Source organism: Schistocerca cancellata, chromosome 4 (genome assembly GCF_023864275.1).
Source record: "Schistocerca cancellata isolate TAMUIC-IGC-003103 chromosome 4, iqSchCanc2.1, whole genome shotgun sequence".
Classification (NCBI taxonomy): domain Eukaryota; kingdom Metazoa; phylum Arthropoda; class Insecta; order Orthoptera; family Acrididae; genus Schistocerca; species Schistocerca cancellata.
Genome location: NC_064629.1, coordinates 497,244,921 through 497,266,832, shown reverse-complemented (window position 1 = coordinate 497,266,832; position 21,912 = coordinate 497,244,921). Strand labels below are relative to the sequence as shown.

The 21,912-nt window shown below is 41.4% G+C and overlaps 1 protein-coding gene across 1 annotated transcript in view; it reads left to right on the top strand.

Annotated features, from left to right (window-relative positions):
- Nucleotides 1-12,415: 12,415 nt before the first annotated feature.
- Nucleotides 12,416-21,912, top strand: part of LOC126184283 (dentin sialophosphoprotein-like) — a 43,807-nt gene continuing 34,310 nt past the window's right edge. The window contains exons 1-2 of the mRNA XM_049926660.1: nucleotides 12,416-12,428; nucleotides 17,238-17,501. Of these exons, the coding sequence (XP_049782617.1) occupies nucleotides 12,416-12,428; nucleotides 17,238-17,501 (277 nt within the window). The remainder of the gene's footprint in view (nucleotides 12,429-17,237; nucleotides 17,502-21,912) is intronic.

Here is a 21,912-nt window from a genome sequence, read left to right as displayed (position 1 = left end):
GTGTTATTTGACTTCCGCAAGGCGTTAGATACAGTTCCCCACAGTCGTTTAATGAACGAAGTAAGAGCATACGGACTATCAGACCGATTTTGTGATTGGATTGAAGAGGTCCTAGATAACAGAACGCAACATGTCATTCTCAATAGAGAGAAGTCTTCCGAAGTAAGAGTGATTTCAGGTGTGCCGCAGGGGAGTGTCATAGGATCTTTGCTATTCACAAAATACATAAATGACCTTGTGAATGACATCGGAAGTTCACTGAGTGTTTTTGCAGATGATGCTGTGGTGTATCGAGAGGTTGTAACAATGGAAAATTGTACTGAAATGCAGGAGGACCTGTAGCGAATTGACGCAAGGTCCAGGGAATGGCAATTGAATCTCTATGTAGACAAGTGTAACGTGCTGCGAAAACATAGAAAGGTAGTTCCCTTATCATTTAGCTACAAAATAGCAGGTCAGCAACTGGAAGCAGTTAATTCCATAATTTATCTGGAAGTACGCATTAGGAGTGATTTAAAATCGAATGATCACATAAAGTTGATCGTCGGTAAAGCAGATGCCACACTGAGATTCACTGGAAGAATCATAAGGAAATGCAATCCGAAAACAAAGGAAGTAGGTTACAATACGCTTGTTCTCCCACTGCTTGAATACTGACTGCTCAACAGTGTGGGATCCGTACCAGATGGGGTTGATGGAAGAGGTAGAGAAGATCCAACGGAGAGCAGCGCGCTTCGTTACAGGATGACTTAGTAATCGCGAAAGCGTTACGGAGAAGATACATAAACGCCAGTGGAAGACTCTGCAGGAGAGACGCTCAGTAGCTCGGTACGGGCTTTTGTTTCGAGAACATACCTTCACCGAAGAGTCAAGCAGTATATTGCTCCCTCCTACGTATATCTCGCGAACAGACTATGAGGATAAAATAAGAGAGATTACAGCCCACACAGAATCATACCGACAATCCTTCTTTCCACGAACAATACGAGACTGGAATAGAAGGGAGAACCGATAGAGGTACTCAGGGTACCCTCCGCCGCACACCGTCAGGTGGCTTGCGGAGTATGGATGTAGATGTAGATGTAGAATACGCTATGTCTTTCTGCAAGTTGAAAAAAACTTTCTCAAACACCTTGACTCCAGCAGGGTACTTCACAAAACTACGGCACATGGACACAGATACACTCTATCTCTTCCATTAAGGACTTAAACTGTCGATATCCCAAGCAGTACGATCTCAGTTTAGTAACGGTCTTTACAGCAACGTCCATGATGGCAGTTATTTTCGCACATTACCAGCAGATTAACACAATGCAGGATGCAGTGTATCGCTGTATTTCCCTGTATATACCAATGTTTCCCCATTTATTTCTTAAAAAATTGTACCTCAGTCGTTTCAGGAGCTCCATCTGAATATCGACGTAAGTTTTTCCCAGCTAAGCCATACTATTTCTGCACAACACCCCAGACGCCAGTTTTCAGCAAGACATACAGGACCACAAGTTGCTGCACGAAGACGTGCCATCTTGGTATCACAAGATGTCAGCCTTTTGCCCTGGTCCGCTAGATCACCAGACTTGTCGCCTATCGAAAATGTGTGAGATATAGTAAAAGGACGGCTGCAGTACTGTGACTCAATGCCAACCACCACAGATGAACTCAGGACCCAGGAATTGGAGCACGGATGACTATACTACAGGATGCCATTCGTGCCTTATACGCAACCATGGCATCATGCATAAAACAAGTTATAAGGACCCTTGGCAGACCCTGTGCCTACTAGGCAACAGGACACATGCTGAACCGAGGTGACTGAAATGCTAATCATTTCTGCAGAACATACCAATGTAGATGCCCTATGAATATGAACGTCCCTTCTCTCGTCATTCATGGTGTTCTATTTTTTCTGATCATGAGTGTATTATACTGACGACTGTAGCTAGATAGGTGAAATATATCAAGTATTAATCATTAAAAAAGTATTCAAAAGCTTGCTTACTTTCATTTTGGGAGATACTAGGTCTGTACACCGGTCTGTTCTTGTTATTTGTGTTTGTCTGTTCTGAATGTCAGGGTTCGGTCACTCTAATGGAGATATCGCCTTCAGTTCAATTTTTAATCGAATATAGAAATTGTGGTTACATTTCATATGCAGGAAACTGTTAAGTAAAATAAGATATAAACTAGATAGAAATAATTCTTTCCACTTACTAATGTCTGGGTTACCTGCCGTTGATTGTCTACAATCAAATCACCTTCCCGATTCTGGCCAGTTATGAAATAATAACTAGATTATTATCGAGCTATATTGTTAGACCCTGCCACGTGAAATGATCAGACTTACGAGGTAGCTGCCTCTAAACCGCGTGAGACAGACTGTGTTGTGTAGAAATCGTTTGAACCAGTAAACCGTGAAAATGAGTAATTGATATCTATGAGTTAATGCTGTTGTTACTCGATACATAAACCCAATTTGAACCGTTTTTCCCTTTGGAAGCGATAAGATTTCTAGACGTTATAGTCTCAATAGTGGAAGAGTAGCGCAATCTTAAACGTATGACCAGCATAGAAACAGTGTTACCAGGGCATATGAGGAACACCTTGACTGAATAAAGAATTAACGAAATTCAAATCAAAAAAGCGCCATCAAATCGATAAGTTTGTAGCTGCCTGAGAAGTACACGATTTTTATTGTATTAAACGTTGTAAACTCAATAAAAAACCAAGGAACATGCCCAGTTCTCTGGATGGGGCAGTAATACAGTTTAGAGTACAAGAATCAAGAAATATATTTTAGATTTCCTTTACACGCTTGAAACGACATTCCATACTTGGACTGCGTCGTATGTTATCCAGAGACGCTCTACATGAAAGTGAATTCTACATTTAACCCTATTTTAAACATAGTTTTGTATTAAGGACATTAGTAATAGTATAGTGAGGTATGTAGCACAATTTTGATATCAAACTGATACGCAAATTATTGAAATTGATCAATTAATAACCTCAACCCACGCCCATCCAGGCCCACCCCCGCCTTCAGCCACGCCCACCCCCACCCCAGATGACATCACAGGTTTTTCTCAGCTGCAGGAGTGCCCCAGTCCCCTCCTACCCCTACCCCGCCTACACCCCGCCCCGTCCACCAATCTACCTTATTGGCGGGAATTTCGAATGTTGGCGGTAATTTCGAATGTTGGCGGTAATTTCGAATTTTCGTGAGAATTTCCTTGTCCCAGTGCTGTGCTTAAATCCCACCCCATCCCACACCTGGGAATTCTTGGGAAATATAAATTGGCGGTCCCCTTTCCAGGACTCGAAACACCTGGATGGAAAACCCAAGTGCACCTCTGTAACTCAATTAAACCACCAGAGGTGCCTGGAACTGACGGGAAATTAAAAATGGCTGTGTCCTTTCCAGGAGTCGAATCCTGATTCTACTGAATGGAAAGCCCAAGTCCACAACCAAACACGGAAACTGTCCAGAAGTGGGAGGGGACGTTAGGTAAGTATACTTTATTTATTTTTGTCGGGAAACTGACGCAAGGATCGATCCTATCAACATAATTAATCACAAAGATTGGGCCTAATTACACAACCATATGCAAAATGAGTTACTGTTCTAATTACGTTTCGAAATTGTCATGAAAAAAACCAGCACTCGTAATGAACAGGTCATAATACAACACATGTCCTAAAAGACTGCAGGGTGCAGAGGGGGTGGTAGTTCAACGTGCAATCTTCTTGATGTATAATCACCAACAGCCGAAAACCAAAGCCTCCTCACCTTCCCTGACGGCTCCCTCTTCCCCCCTCTAGGATGCACAATAGAGCGTCTCGCGCCCCCGCTACCACCATCTAAGCCTCTAAGGCCTTTGCCCGCACTCGGCTTTCCACCATCTGGCCGCCGCCTTAAGGCGACGCTCCTATCCATGCACAATAGCGTGATTAGTCAACTAAACAATAGGAGATAAAAGGACGACCACCTCAAGACCAACTTGTTTTTCTAAAATATAGCGACAGAGCGGCTGTGTCCGGTGACCACCACAGCAGACACGCCTCCTCGCCCTCTCGCCCAAGGGCAGCCCGCTGTTCGGTGATGGAGAACAATTGTATCTGACGTCAACGTATCTACAATCAAGCATCTATTAAAAAAAGGAAAACACATTTGCGACCATAATAAGTGTCCTCTTTCCACGAAAATTGGTACATTCCATTTTCTTTTAGTTTTATGAGAAAAATCGTTATAGTTTTTACGTTCCAATGCAGTCGCAGCTCATTATTTTGTGATATGCAGCGAAGTGTACCACCACCCTTCACAAATGATGAGCAGAGACATGCCCACCCTGTGTAAAATGAGGAAAAAAATTTCAAATACTTTGATGCGAGAACTACCGATCACCATAGAAGGTCCTCGTTATTTGGAAACTGTCATCAGACTGAAGAGAAAGCTAGAATTTAAACTCCAAAGGAAAATAACTCTACATTAAGCAATTTCTTCGAGCTTGTTGAACAAATTACGAAACCTGAGAGCGTCTCTCTCGTTCAGTGTCTGCGAATAAACTGAGATGCTCTTGAATTATAAACATTGCAGGCAATCTTTCACGCCATTGGCACACATATCGGAAAAAAACACATTCATTTAGCGTTTGATAACAAGAAGCTATAATTCAAGAGAACCTAGCTCTTAAGTACACTATGACAAGTACCCTTTTACCAATTCGATGCTATATCCCATAGCGTTTACGAAGCAGATCGTGAGAGCTTATATCGCCCTGTGTAGGGGGCGATTGGAATTTCGGTAAAAGATAGCAGCAAAAAAATAAAAAAAAACCGCTTGTGAAGAATAATTCTGTGGTGCCCTAGCCATCTCTTCCAAATGCGAGGTGGCACGTCATTGATATCAATTTGATAGGCTAATTAATTAAATAGGCCATGAGAGTCACTTCGTATGGCGAGTAACTTTTTTTCAGCAACCGGATTACACTTGACAAGCAAGACAACTTGGAATCCACGGAGGGAACACGATGTTCTTTTCAAGGAACACTATCGAGAAATGACATCTGATGCTGACCACAGAGGGATTTTACAACACACAACATACATTTCGGGTAAGGACCGTGATATTGAAGAACACGATCAGAACGCCTCAGTTACCATCACGCTGCATAAAAAGTGGTTTTGGCTACAGGCACACATGGTTTCAGGCAGAATTGCTGTCCGCTATTTGGAATGAATTCTATCCATTCAACCAAAAAAATTTGCGTGGGATCCGGCAGAGACGTCTTTTAATAAATACAGTCACTGGTGAATCATATTCCTGCCACTCTCGTATCTCTAAACTAGTCACATACGTTTCTCTTTTTTTTCGAACCTATGTTCTAAGGATGCCATACACACCACAACTGTTTTTAGAGAGTCGCTCTGCGTTTTGTAACTGCTCCTAACTCTCTGCTCGCCCTCCCCGCAGCTTAATCCATATGATAGTCCGAATTTAAGTCTGACCTGTACGCAAGTCAGAGAGCGCTATATCTAAACCCCCTGCATCCTGTGGGAAAACAGGACGAGTTGAGTTAATGAGACAGTAGCGTTTATGACCACTCGGTGGAAATGGGAACATGGCCTCATTGCTCTGACAACCATATACAATGTGTACTGCCAGCGTCAAAGGAAGCTTTCCCTACAACACGAGGTAGCTGAAGAGATAGTACGAGAAGTTACGGTGGTGTTTTTTGTTGGGAAAATTAGGAAGACTACACATCATAAATGGCATAGACGAAGACTTTGTGACACATCTCCAAACTACATACAGGTAGTCCGAAGGAGATCTATGTCTCTCAGGGTGCATTCATGTCTATCACCCAATCAAATGTAGCGATCCTATTAATTATACACGTATTGGTTCATTGGAGTAGGTTGTTCGTGATCAAATTCGCTTCCACAGACAGGTGTATAATTTCATCACCTGTACTGTATTTTGACCATATCGAACAGAACATCAATCACACAGGAGTGTTCTTGACTTGCTCCTTCATAAGCAGTCAAATACAGTGTTTTTTCTCGGTTGTAACACACCCAATAAGTGTACACCGCCACACACTTTGTTTTCTGTACGATGACTTAGACACCCATGTCAGCTGCTGCTAAACCGACATCAACACGTTTTGATCCCCTGGCTCTCACAGAAAAGTGAACATCGCATGGCATAAACTATACAGCTACCATACCAGAGACTGGTGGAAATAAAACACAGACGTAATGTTTCTCATTGACAAAAATGAGGAAGAGATAGCAAGGTGTGGAAACTGGAAGAGTTTGCAGTATTGTAGTGCGGTTCCAGCAATTATTCGAAAGATATTACCTGTATAGCTAATCTCATCTTCCCACGAAAGGCTAGCGGATGTCTTGGTGCTAACACTTGTCAGACAGCACAAATAAAAAGAGGTACTTTTATATTATTGGTGAAACAAAATAAAAAATAAAAATAAAAATATGTGTATGGTATCGCAGCATATGGAAATAGGAAGCATCTGTAGCAATGAGTAATGCTTCCAAACCACTTAATTCAGGTGATGACCTCTACATTTAATCCCACGGTCCACATCAACAAGGAGCAAATATCCAGTGTTCGTCAAGGTTCCCTCCATCTCAACGGAGTGGTGTCAGTCTATCTTTATGCGGTAATCAACAGTATACCCAGTGGTCAGTTGGGATTGGAAAGATGCCATTGGTATGGAGCGAGGTGCAGATATACACACTGCTATTGATAGTGAGCTCAGTTTTAGAAGTTCTACCCAGAAGTCAGAGGGAGCAATATCCACCACATTTTGCAACCCGTGTAGAAACGGAGTGAACTGAGTTAATTCTATAGGAGCGTGTTTTGACCACTGGTTGGAAGTGGGAACATGTTGTCATATCTCCACCACCCATGTACGACGTGTAATGTCAGCACCAGATGAAGCCTTTTCTTGCAAGATTGGAGCAGGTGGCCAGTGATCGACGTCGCATGCACAGACCCGTGTAAGTTTCGTTGTCTGTACCTTATTCCACATATTATCAGTCGCAGGAGAGGGACGTTGTTTTGCTGTTTGATACACCGCTTTTTCTTCTGTAATACGCTTTGTACACTGCCATACATTTTTTTCCGCCACGACTTCGATGTCTGTGTCACATTCTAAACTGTCATTAACACGTTTGGTCCACTGACTCCCTCAGGAAACTAGATACCGCACGGTGTAAATCACATTATGTGGTAATCAACCACGTACCTGGACTGTTGGGATGGAAAAGACATCATCGATGCACTGTAATAGTTCGCATCATAGTTGATAGTGCGATCAATTTTAGTAATTTTATCACAATTTCAACACCGACCAATGACGCGGTAGCACGCTCACCAATTTCTGTATCATCGCTAAACAGCCCCTCCACTACCTTGCGAGTACCATCGTGAATGTAAGAAGATGACTGTGCAGTATGTTCACCAAATGTTAATTCTCGAACATATACCAGACAGCTTCCTACAAATCTCTAGCACTTCGATCATAGTGCATGACTTACGATCTATCTCTATGTGGATAGGAGTCACAGGACATTCTCGCATTCTTAGGATAAGGTTAGAGACCGAAAGAGCTCCTCTCATTGTCTTTGACGAACGCTCCCTGCAGCTGACCAGAAGTAGAACGCTACGTTCTACGTTTCGTGTAGAAACAGTGGAAACAGAGGCTGTAACTGCTGTCCCACGCCGAATCAAGAGCACAAGATATCTCCAGATGCACGAATTTCGAGGAGGTTAGCACCCCTTATCAGTGTAAAGCAGAAATGAAACTGTTGTGATGATACAACAGACGGTTAAGAAGAAGAAAGGGGTGGTTTTTATGCATTATGGAGCTCCAGACGGACGTTTTTTGCTGCGTTTTATGTAACTCAACTGCGCTAGCAATTCTAAAGTATTGTTTTAGTGTGTGAGGTCATTACCAAGAAGGTATAAGTAAGAGAGAACATAAAGACATGCACTCCTATGGCTAAAGTGTTCTTCACTTAAAACACGCTATAATGTAGGATAGTTGTTGTTTCCAACCTATTAGTCGTAAGGAATGCAACGGTGTTATTATCCCAATGTAGGAAATATACTTCCAGTACATGACATACATTCTCCTTGCAGATATCTCTGCGACATACTATGGTAATAAATTGTAAAATTAAAACCTACTTCCTCGAAACATCGATTCCTTACGATACACGTACAATATAGCTTTCCAGAGGTGTATAGCCCCCACTACTCACATCCGATCACGGTTCAGAAATTATACTATGCTCGCCTCAGTCCTATAAAAATGATCGTTAGTAATGGGGAATGCCTCTTACAAAAAAGGGACACACGCATAGCAGTCGTGTTCGATATGTGAATTTACACGTCATTTCGCCCTAGCTCTGTAAACAGGAATCTGTCAAGCAGATGTATACACGGACATTGTAGTACCTCACAAACACCTGCCACTTACTTTGAATCACCGTAGTTATGAAACTGAAGAGTCGATTTCATGCCTAAGTTGCGGCAGGAGGAATGGAGTACGTCGCATAAATCTTCGTTCGTCTAGAGGAATGTGTAGAAACAGGATAAAAGTCCCCTGATGACCGAGAGGTTTGCTGTTAACGATCGGAAGTAGACAGAACACGTAGTTGTATGAGAGTCGAACGCAGGTCATGTCACACAACCGATACATCCCGACAGAGCAACGGAAATAAATGGTCAAATGACCTTCAGCAACATGTTCCTCTCTCTCTAGAATGCATAATCAGTCTACCATTAAATCCTACCCCGTTACAGCTCAGTCTCACCCTATCTCTCCACCCACTCTCTGTCATACTTCAACGCAAATGCAAGTATGTTTAGAGGCACATGGTTCTCATTTTTCCAGGAAAGCATCGAAGACAGCAGTCAACTCGCGTGTGTCACTGTTACCTCAGCAGCATACTGTAGAATGTTACTTCGATGAAAAATGAAAGATTGTATTCCCGTTTCCCGGTGCTTCCATCTCCCCATTTTCCCACATTCCTCTTGCTGTCGTATACTCGTTCCCATGTACAAGAATTGTTCTGCATCAATTATTACAGTACATTGATGGTATCTCTTCTATCCCAACAGTCCAGGTACGCGGTTGATTACCACATAATGTGATTTACACCGTGCGATGTCTAGTTTTCTGGCGGAGTCAGTGGAACAAACGTGTTAATGTTACTTTAGAATCTGACACAGACGCCGAAGTCATGGCGGTAAAAGTGTATGACAGTGTACAAAGCGTGTTTCAGCAGAAAAAGCGGTGTCTCAGACAACGAAACAGCCTCTCTCTCCTGCGACAGATAGCATGTGTGATAAGGTTCTCATACAGTACAGGTGACAAAACTTTTACACCGGTCTGTGCAAGCGACATCGATCACTGGCCACCTGCTCCAATGGATAATTATCTGTATGTTTAATACGTTCGCCACATATGCCAAATGCCGGCACCTAGACGGTATTCGTTTTCGACATATCGGAAGAGAGAGATGCGGAAAAATCTATCGGATGAAATTAAGGGAGCTTTTATAGATCGTAATTTTTCTATGCTGAATGACACAGAATAACGGTGATAGAATGTTTGGGTGATAGATGTGAATGGATCCTGAGGGACCCGGATCTGTTTCGATGTTGAGAGTTACTAATTTTCCTAGCAACAAACACCACCGTAACTGTTCATTCTGTGGTCGTGTTGTAGAAGCAGGCTTCATTTGACGCTGACCTTACACATCGTACATGGGTGGCTCTGAGAACAATGGGACTGAACATCTGAGGTCATCAGTCCCCTATAACTTAGAACTACCTAAACCTAACTAACCTAAGGACATCACACACATCCATGCCCGAGGCAGGATTCGAACCTGCGACTCAGCGGTCACGCGGTTCCAGACTGAAGCGCCTAGAACCGCTCGGCCGACCCGGCCAGCTAATCATGTACATGACTGTAAAATTAAGGAACAATACTTTTCGAAACGGAGCTCCGAGACATCCGCCAGCCTTTCGATGGGAAGATGAGATTAACTGTACAGGTAATCACCTTCGAATAATTGCTGGAACCGCTTTTCAATACTGCAAACTCTTCCAGTTGCCTTAGGTTGCGATCTGTTCCACATTTTTGTCAATGAGGAACATTGCGTCTGTGTTTTATTTCTACTAGCCTGTGGTGTGGTAGCTGTACAGTTTTCTGTGAGAGCCAGAGTATCTAAACGTGTTAATGTTTGTTTAGCAGCAGCTGACATGGGTCTCTAAGTCAAGTAGGAAAAGAAATGTACGGTGGTGTACACTGATTGAGTGTGTTACAAATGAGAAAAAAAACCATGTATTTAATTGCTTGTGAATGAGCAACATGGGAACCCTCTCGTGTGACTTATAGTCTGTTGGATATGGTCATCCTAAAGTACAGTTGATGAAATTATATACCGGTCTGTAGAAGCGACTTCGATCACGAACCAATTGCTCCAGTTAATTAATGCCTGTATATTTATCAGGATCATCACAGATGTTTGGATGATAGACATGAATGCACGCTGAGCGACACACATCTCCTTCGGACTACCTGTACGTGGTGTGGAGATGTGTCACAAAGTCTCCGTCCTTCCTCTATGCCATTAATGATGTGTAGTCTTGCTAATTTTGACAAGAAGAAACACCTCCATGACTGCTAATACTATCTGTTCTATTACTTAGTGTTGCAGGGGCGTTCGTTTGGCGCTGGCCGGACACACTGTATACGGTTGGCACAGCTATAACACTATGTTCCCATTATCGCCAGATGGTCAAACACCCTCCTGTCGCGTTAATTCAATTCGTCCTGTTTCCCCACAGGATGCAGGAGGTCTTACATATAGCGCTCTCCGACTTCCGTACAGGTCAGACTTACATTGGGACGATCACATGGACAAAGCTGCAGGGATGGCGGGGCAGAGATTCAGGAGCAGTTGTACAAGATGCAGAGGGACTGTCTATAAACAGCTCTGGAGTTCTCTGTGAATGAAATCCTAGCAGTTAGGGTCGAAAAGAAAAACAAGAAAGGCGACACGTTTCGAGATACTAGAGTGGCACGAATATAATTCGCCAGTGGCTGTAATCATTAAAAGACATGTCTACAGGATAAAACGCAAATATGGGGTTGAATGGATCGAATTGATTCCAAATAGCAGACAGCATTTCGGACAGGATTTCTGCCTGAAAGCGTAACATTATCTGCGACCTTGTGTGCCTGTAAACTCAAGACCGCTTTTTTAGCTGGGTGAAGGTAATTTAGTTGTTATGGTCGTGTTCTTTAATAGCGCGGATCTTACGCGAAATATATGTTGTGGGTTTTAGCATCCCTCTGTGGTTAGCCTCAGATGTCATTTGTCAATTGTGTTGCTCGAAAAGAACATCGTGTTCCCTCCATGGATTCAAATTTGTCCTACTTCGCGGGTGTAATCTGAATGCTGAAAAAGAGAACATTCCTCGCCATACAAAGTGACTCTTATGATTAATTTCATTATTTAGCCTCTGAAATTGATAGCAATGATGTGACGCCTAGCGGTTGGAAGACATGGTTAGGGTAACACGGATTGATTCTTCACAAGTGTTTCTTTTTTTTTTTTTTTTTTTTCGTTGCGGCGATATCTTGTGATGAAATTTCAATCTCCCACCTTCACAGGTCGAGATAAGCTCTCACGATTTGTTTCGTTAGGCTGGAAATCCGAGTTTTGAGGGCCATCAGGACCCTTCTCAGGATGGGCGGGTTTATGATATTTTCTTTCTAGGACTGTCGTCTGAAGGCAATCCACGTATCGCAAGTGACGCAGAGGGGGTGCGTCTACTGCGAGTGTTCGCCAGACACTGCCCAGGTATGGTACTTCAAATGGTTCAAATGGCTCTGAGCACTATGGTGCTTAACATCTGAGGTCATCAGTCCCCTAGAACTCAGAACTACTTAAACCTAACCAACTTAATGACATCACACACACACATGCTCGAGGCAAGATTCGAACCTGCGACCGTATCGGTTGTGCGGTTCCCGACTGAAGCGCCTAGAACCGCTTGGCCACAACGGCCGGCAGGGGTGGTGCATGGGGCTCTGTCACTATATTTTAGACGAACAAGCTGCGCTTGAGGGGGCTGTCCTTTTATCTCCTATTGTTTGGTTGACTACACATGCTGTTTTCTAGGGGTAGAAGCATCGCCTTTGGGCGGCGGCCAGATGGTGGAAAGCCGAGTGCGGGCAGTGGAACTTGAAGGTGGTAGTGGGGGCAAAGAGACCCTTGGTGGAACATCGTAGTGGGTGGGGGGAGGGGTTGGAGGAGGCGTGAGGGGAAGTGAGAAGGCCTTGGTTTTTGGCTGTTTGCAGGGGCGGCCCAAATGGCCTGCGCAGGTAGGCGAATATTTCGTCGTTCTGCGCATGACGTCAGCATAGGAGCACGTTGTGTCGAGACGCCAAAAGAGCTGTTTTACCGGTGTCGTTGTTTTGCTTTAGTTTGTGGTGTTGTTGCGGTGATTTGTAAAAGTGTTGCGTTAAAATGCCTGGGTGTGCTGTAACAGGGTGTCTGTCGTACAGCCAAAAGACAAAAGGCACGGATATAATATAATATTCGTTCCCAAATTAGATCAAACGACGAATAACATTAATAAAAATCACATCAAAATTTTAATTGGAGACTTCAATGCCCAGTTAGGAATGGAAAAGAGATATAGAGACATAATAGGGAAATGGACAGCACAAAGAAGAACAAACAAAAATGGCATAAGACTAGTGGAATTTTGCAGAAACCATGACATGATCTCAAAGTCGACGTATTTTAAGAGAAGACCAAGTAAACTAAAAACCTGGAAACATCCGGACTGGAAAAAAGGAGAATGGCAACTGGATCATGTCTGCATGGACAAGAATTACCACAAGGAAATTTACAATGTGAAAGTACTGAGAGGGACAGATACCAGATCAGATCATTACATGATAAAAATTAAAATTAAATTAACCCCATTAGCAAAGAAAAAGTCCCACCAGAATAAGAAGAGAACCTATGACCCTCATAAACTGATACAAAATGAGGATTATGAAGCACAAACCAGGGATACAAAAATAACAGATGATCTGCAAGAAATAATTCCCAAATTGAAACAAATAGCTGAACAAGTTGCCCCTATAAATCCAAGGAAAAAACACCAGTGGTGGAACGATGAATGTGATGAAGCAGTGTTGGATCGACACCAAGCCTGGTTAAGGCATCAAAATGAAAAAAACAGAAAAATCATATTTGGAACTCACAAAACAAAGGAAGACAACACAAAAAATAATAAGGAGAGTTAAACGTCAGTACCAAAAAGATATATTTCTAATGATAGAAACAAATAGTGAAAAAACAAACTCAAGAGACTATTACAAAATATTTGGCAGACAGTTACAAAGATATGATCCTCCAACATTAATGTTAAAAGATAAAGATAATAACCTAGCCCATAGCAATAGTAAAAATACAGAAATTCTAGCAGAAACGTTTAACAAGTTACTAAATTGTGAAGATCCCCCAGAACTTCTTCAGATAAACACAGAAACCCCAATTAAAACACCAGCAGGAAATATAAATCCACCTACAATTAATGAGGTCTACAGAGCTTTGAAAGAACTCAAAAACTACAAAGCAAGTGGAGAAGATCAAACGTTTGCTGAACTTTGGAAATATGCAGCAGAACCAGTAAAGATAGCATTACACCCAATGCATAGTAAAAATCTGGAATGAAGAGAAATTACCAGAAAATTGGACAACTGCTATAATACATCCATTACATAAGAAAGGAGAAAAATCAAATCCAGACAACTATAGAGGAATTTCCCTTTTGGACTGGACGTATAAGATCATGACAAGAATACTATACAACCGCTGTAAAGATCAACTAGAACTGGAACTGGGAGAATATCAACGAGGATTTAGATCCTGGAGAAGCTGCCCAGAACAGATAATCACCTTGAAGTTAGTTATGGATATCTACAAAAGAAGGCAAAAACAACTAGTCATAACCTTTGTAGATTTCAAAAAGGCATATGATTGCATCCATAGATCTTCAATGATGAAAATATTAAGGAATTTGGGACTTCATCCTAAATTAATAAAAATGATACAGTTAACCTTAACAAACACCAAATCCAAAGTAAAATTTAGAGGAGAAATATCTGAACCATTTACGATTAAAACAGGGTTGAGACAGGGAGATTGTTTATCACCATTGCTATTCAATTGTGCTCTTGAATATGTAATGAGAGAATGGTACAAGAAAAATCCTATGAATATTAAAATTGGAACTAAGAAAGATAAAATAAACCTAAATTGCTTGGGATTTGCTGATGACCTAGCATTACTAGCTAATAATATTCAGGAAGCCACGAAACAAATAACATGCTTACAAAATATAGCACAAAAATTAGGACTCCAGATATCATTTGAAAAGACTGAAAGAATGGTAACGGATCCACTTGTAATAGATCACATCACAGTGAACAATAGGGAAATTAAAATAGTGAAACAATTTAAATACCTGGGTGAAATTATAACACATAAATTGGACGAGAAACCTGCATGGCGAGCAAGAACTAATAAAATGATAAAAGCTCAAAAACTAACATGGTCTACGTACAATAAAAAATGTCTATCAATTAAAACAAAATTAAAGCATTACAAGACGGTGGTTCAACCAGAGGTTACATACGGAAGTGAAACTCTTTTTAAAGTCACCCAGAAAAGCAGAATTGACAAAATTTTAAAAGTAGAGAGAAGAATTGGTAGAACATGCATAAATAAGAAATATCAAAAAGCTGGGCAATGGCGGATAGTTCCAAATGAAGTGGTATACAGAGAACTGGAGCCCATCACCGATACTATACGAAAGAAAAGGATCTCTTTTTGTGGTCACATTCTGAGGACACCAGAAACCAGACTATCAAGGAAAATTGTTGAGAAACTCTGGAATTTGAAACAACAAGGAGGATGGCTTAAGGGAATAAGAGAGGATATGGAAGAACTGGAAATAACTCTGGATGATTTGCAGAACAAAACGCCAAATTTAAAGAAGTTGAGGGACACAGAAATAAGATTTAAACCAAAAATTGACAAACGACATACAATGAAAAGGGTATTTACAGATGAGGAACGACTAAAAGCATCGGAACGAATGAAGAGATACTGGGCCACTCGGGAGGGGAAAATACCAAAGAAGAGGACCAGAAATGATTGACTGAAGTGGTCCAATGAGGCCGTAAAAGCAGAAGAAGAAGAAGATTCGTTCCCAAAAGACGTTAAAGTGCAGAAAGCCTGGATTATGAAGTGCCACCGAAAAGATCGCTTCAATATTGCGGCGTCAACTGTTTGTTCATTGCATTTCACATACGATGATTATCTACGTGACTTGCGAGCAGAACTTCTCAATCTACCACCGAAGAAAACACTTAAACCAGATGCAGTGCCGAGTGTGAATATACCAGGAAGTGCTCCCAGTGTTAGTGGAAATTCAGGCCCTGATGACACAGTTTCTCCGAATAGGGCAGACAGGTTGCAGGCAAGAAAGATGAAGAAAAATGCAATTGAGCACCTGGTTAGTGTCTCCGAAAAAAAGAAAAATAGGCCAGTCAAGAGCGACAGATGACTGTGACACTGATTGTAAACAGATCAGCGAACTCTGTAAACGTATAGAAGAATTAGAATACAGGAACCGCAGACTGACAGCTATGTGTGCAAATCTCAGGTGTAGTGAGAAGCGTTTGAAACTCAAAGTGAAAGCTTGTGGTGAGAAAATAAAATATCAACAAAAGTGTCAAAAGAAGCAAGTGCAGGAGAAAGTGACTCAAATATTAGGCAAATTGTTTTCAAAAACACAGATAAACTGCTTGTTAAGTGGAAAGAAACGAGCAAAATGGCAAAGGGAAGATATTTGTAAAGCGGTTACACTTCGTGCTGTGTCTAGGAAGTGTTATTTGTTTTTAAGAAATCAGGTCGGTTTCCCACTTCCAGGACTGTCATCACTTAAGAGATGGACGTCACGCTCTTTCAGATGCTTTCCTGGTGTGCTGACAGACGTTTTGCAACTAATGAAAGCCCACTCATCGGTATTGACAAAAACTGAACGTGTGTGTGTGCTATCATTCGACGAAATGAATGTAGACAGCAATATTATTTATGATCCTGTTGAAGATCGTGTTGTAGGGCCACACAGTAACGTGCTATTTGTTATGGTACGTGGTTTGTTTTCTGGATGGAAGCAACCCATTTACTATGATTTTGACACACAAATAACAGCTGATCGGTTAAACAGTATTATATGCTCTGTACAAGATGTTGGTTACGATGTTGTTGCGGTAGTGTGCGACCTTGGAACAAAAAATCGATCTGTGTGGAAAGATTTTAATGTGACAGAAACAAATTCCTGCTTTTCCAATTCCCAGTATGAAAAGAAACGAATCTGGATGTTTTCAGATGTTCCGCATTTGTTTAAATTAATGGGGAACCACTTTCTGGATGACGGACTAAAGCTTCCAAGTGGGAAAATTGTTAATAAATCTATTGTAGAAAGACTGCTCGCACTAGATAGGAGTGAAATGAAGTTGTGTCCTAAACTGTGACAGTTTCATCTCAGTGTCAAGGGGAGGGAGCGTCAAAGGGTTTATTTGGCAATGCAACTTATTTCGAGTACCACAGCGAAAGCCATGAAGTGCCTAATACCTGAAGAAGAGGAAGCATAAAATTTTTTTCAGTTAGCAAACGACGCATTTGACTTTATGAATGCTCGGAGGTACAATAAGAATGTGTTATCATGTGGTTATGGGATACATAAGGATGTTCAAGAAAGAATAGTGAGAGAACTGTATACGTGTGCCGAAAAAATGCGCGTAGGCAATGCAAATCACTTGCTCCCATTCCAGAAAGGCATTATGACAACTGTTAGGTCATTATTTGGACTATTTTCAGATCTTCAGCCACTACAAATAACATATTTTAACTGCAAGATTGAACCAGAATTTTTTCTCACAGATCAGAGGAATTGGTCATATCCATTTGAACCCTTCTCCATCAGAAGTAAAATATCGATTACGGCTGTTACTGCTGGGACACAATGCTCATGACATTCCTCTGTCAAGTGACACATCAGTAGAGGCATGAGTGTGACGGATTTTTGACGTCACATCTGTTCACAGGAATTTTGCCTGACATGTGCGAAGCACTGCAAATGATAGATGGTGAAAAAGAGCTACGAGATATTAACTTTCCTGTTCAACCTGCACCAGAAGAATCTGCTGTCAAAGAGGGATGTGACTGCTCTGCAGAAGGATTCCGTTACCTGGCTGGCTACATAGCATATCGTGCAAAGAACTGTGACAAGACACTGGGAACGCCGTCTGCTGATATTTTAAATCCTCCAACAATTGAAAATTATGGTTGGATTGAATTTCTATGTCGCGGTGGGTTTATAGTTCCAACAGATGAGTGGCTACATAAGGTGTCTCAGTTTGAACTAATTTTTAATGAATTTAATGGATTGGATAGTATTTCCAAGGAAAAAAATGTAGTGAAAACAATATGCACAGCTGTCCAAACTAAATTTCCGGAATTTTCGTCACACGTTATAATTCATCCGTATGCGGTTCCTCAATACGAAGCATAAAGTGCAGAAAGCAGCAGCAGCACAGAAGCGGAAATCAAGACAGTGGCACTCTTCTTCTACTGCAAACTTCTAAACAGGTAAATCAACTGTTTTGAATAATATCCTGAGAACTTATTGGTGTTATAAGTAGTTGCTTGTCCTTAGTAAGAGTCGCGTGCTGCGCCAGCCGCTGCCTTGCTTTGCTCCTACAGTGACGTCACTGCGCCAACCTCCCTTTTAAATAACCTTGGCTGTTTGTGACTGCATGTCGAGAAGAACGCACGTTCAACTATTACCACCTCTGTACTCTGCAGTCTTTTAGGACGACGATTTTCCTCATACATGTGCCGCTTTATGACCCATTCATTGCAAGTGATGATTTTTCCATGACACTTTAGAAGTTTAATTACAAGTGTGACACATTTGTTTTCCATCAGTGGTAGCGTGTACTGGCTTCTATTACCTGGGCTGCAGGATAGTTTTTGAGCAGGAATCTGTAGCGAACTCTGACGTGAAACAGTAGTTGCTCCTCTCTGTTCAATACATGCATCGTCAGCTGATCGTATTTCGTACCAAAATGGATAAAGATAGTACCTTACTCCCCTTCCTTATTCCTTCCAGATTGTAGGTGTAGCGTTTCTCTGAGTGTGTCTGTAGCTACTTTCGAGTAGTATTGCGAATTTGTCTCCCAGTAGGGTAACACCAGTTGTATGGTATCATCAGTTTTTAAGCTCTATTGTGATTTTATGCCATCCTTGTGTGGCACAATGCCTATGGTTTTTCAATTAAGCCCGATCTTTGTGATTACTTACATAATTAGGATTAATCTTTGTGTCAGTTTCCTGACCAAAAATAAATAAAGTAGGCTAACCCAACCTTCCTCTCCCGCAAGTGTTGAGGGTGCACTTGAGCTTTCATGCAGTAGAAAATGGTTCAAATGGCTCTGAGCTCTATGGGACTCAACTGCTGAGGTCATTAGTCCCCTAGAACTTAGAACTAGTTAAACCTAACTAACCTAAGGACATCACAAACATCCATGCCCGAGGCAGGATTCGAACCTGCGACCGTAGCGGTCTTGCGGTTCGAGACTGCAGCGCCTTTAACCGCACGGCCACTTCGGCCGGCTTTCATCCAGTAGAATCAGGGTTACAGTCCCGAAAAAGTGCACAGTGATTTTTAATTTTCTGTCAGTTCCAAACGCCTCTGGTAGTTTAATTGTGTTAGAGGGGTGCACTTAGGTTTTCCACCCAGGAGAACCAGGGTTCGAGTCTCGGAAAAGGAACTGCCGATTTTAATTTTCGATCAATTCCCGGGCGGGAGGTGGAGTGGGATGTCAGTACACCACTGGGACAAGGAAATTCCCAAGAAAATTCGAAATTCCTGCCAAAATTCGAAATTCCCGCCAAAATTTGAAGTTCCCGCCAATACGGCAGGTTGCAGGGATGGAGTGGAGGAGGAGGTAGGGGGAGGATGGGGCTGTGACCAACGTGCAGCTGAGAAAAACACGTGTCGTCATCCGGGGGCGGGGGTGCGCGTGGTCGGAGGCGGGGGTGGGGACGGGTTGGGCGAGTGCGGGTTGATTAATTAAATTAATTTTCATAAAAATTTGATATCGAAATTGCGCTACAAACCCCATTATACTACTAGTGACATTATATAATATTTGAATATCTTTTGTATGTTTAATTCCTTACAAACTATATTCGAATATTGTCAAAACACTATGTACAGGTAAATACTTGCCCATCTTACTGCATTGTTTTAATTATTAAAGTTGTGGAAACACCACATAATCACTTTATAATTAATAAAATGCAGTACATTTAGTATTATCTAGTATAGGTTACAGACGATTTGTGGCGTCATTAGTGTCGAAACGCACAAGAAACAATCCTCATACGATTACAGTTTATGAGATTGTTTAAGGTAACCATCTCAGTTATACAAGAGTTCTACATCGACTGTACATGCAGTGTTTAGCTTTGGATTGCGGCTATAATATTACACATAAATGAATTATCTACAGTACGAAATGTCACAAAAGGATAAGTTTTGTAATCGCTTCAGCTGTTCAAATAATATCTTACACTGCTGTCATTTTTCCTGGCATAGAACGTAAACCAGCTAATCAGTATCTTGTCAAACATATTCAACACTAAGTACAAACTATTTGACAAAGCTGTAACAAGAAATGGCTACGTATAGCAGTTACAACCTTATATAGTGGTTGTTGTTCTCTCATACTGCGAACAGAAACTTGTTCTCGGAAAAATTTTTACGCTGTCAGGTATTTCCAAATAGGAAAAGAGGGACACGATGACAAGAGGATTTGGATCGAAGAAACACAGTAAACATGCTCGAGCAAATACATGAATGTACTATTAGGCAGGTATTTCTATGAAATTATGAAGACCAGAACAGGACATTAACTATACGAAAACGTCACTATTTTGGCGAAAAGTGTTAGTATTTAAGACTAACTAAGAGAGTCTTCAAAAAAATATTTTTTCTAGGGGATTAGGTTTTAAAATAGTCATATTAAGCGACCGATAAGAGGAATGAGCAAATTTAATTACGAAGAGAGGGCACTAAAAATATATTTTTATGAAAAAAAGAATTTTTTGAAATCAAATGGCCTGTAGTTTATTTAAATGAAACTTGGATTTGCACACATTGCATTGTTAATAAATTCTGTAAAAGATAGACTACAAATAAAAGTGCTGATGATTATATGATGGTTAACGCTAGAGAGAGTTCCACGTGAAAAAATATTGGAGAGAATGTTGTTCTTACGTCGGTCTCTCTCTTTCTCAGTCATGAATACGTCGGTGCTGGTGATATGAACATAACTTCCGTTTGCCCCGTTTTGCAGCAGAACGTCACGACCCACATTTATTTAATTTTAGGTTTCTGCTTAGATGATATATTCTTCTGGTTTTCTAACGTGGGTTGTCCACTTTACGTGAGGATAGTTTAAGGATTTCGTGTATTTTAAACGGATAGATGAATTCTGCAGTGGATGCCACATTTTGCTCTCTTTATAGCATTAATAAGACGCCACTTAATGGCGAAGAATGAAGGAAGGCTAGAGTAATCAATAAAGAGACGGCACTACCGAAGTTGGACAATTATTGGGGATGAAACTCGGAATTTTCTAATCACACAAACGATGGAGAGTTTCGTAAAATGTGATTTTGGGAGATCAGGCGGGGATTAGACATTCCTTCTTCCGAACACGGGTCTACGGTCTTATCTGTCCTACTTTGCCCCCATGATCGGCACGTAGTACAGATGTATCATCATCGCAAGTATTGCGTCTTTGACACTTGGGAGCTATGTCTGAGGAAGGCTCGGCGATACGCGTCCTTCCAGAGTATTCGTAGAAGACAGGCTGAACGCTGTGTCAGCTGATAACGGAAGGAAATACATAGCTGGGTAATTGGACGTGTCTCCGTCCGAGGCCTGGTTACACGCTCGCTACTGCGTCATCTTCTCCCTCCAAATGATTCATAGTGGGAGAGGAGCTGTTGGTGTTTTATGCATGACAACATGTAGATGAATGTCTTTGCTTTCATAACTTCTGGGTAACGAAAATCATACGGGTATAATTACGGAATCAGGGCAGTCACTATTACACAGATCTTCGGCATCAAACATCAACTGTCATTTAATCTTAAATAACTATGCATTCTGATGAAACTAAGAACAACAGTCGCTTCATTGAAATTCCTTTCTTTATTGAAAACATGGGTCATTTCGGACACCTGTGTTTTTATACTCACGATCTACACAGTTCGGGGTGTTGTTTTGCAATATACTGTCTCTTTTCGCCGATGTTCACACACGGCTAATCAACTAATGGTGAAGTTTCGCTTCATCCCCACATTTTCTTAGCATAGTCACGCATGCGAAAAACTAATACTAATTATTATATTAATATGAATTCTCTATGAAGAAAATCGATGTGCGACGGAAAATAATTGACGTTGAATAAATGAAGGAAGATTGGAGGTTATTCTCCCTTCTACAGGAAGGCCATAAGAAACAGTGTATTGTCTTGGCTAGAAAAAGGAAAAAGGGATGGAAATAGCTTACGTCCTTTCCAGCGAAACTTCTAGACTTCTGTCTTAACCGATTTAGTGAGTTCACGTAATACGTAAATCTGGCTTATCGGATAGTGATTTGGTATTCCTCATTGCTATATAAACTACGAGACATTTCTTGCCAAA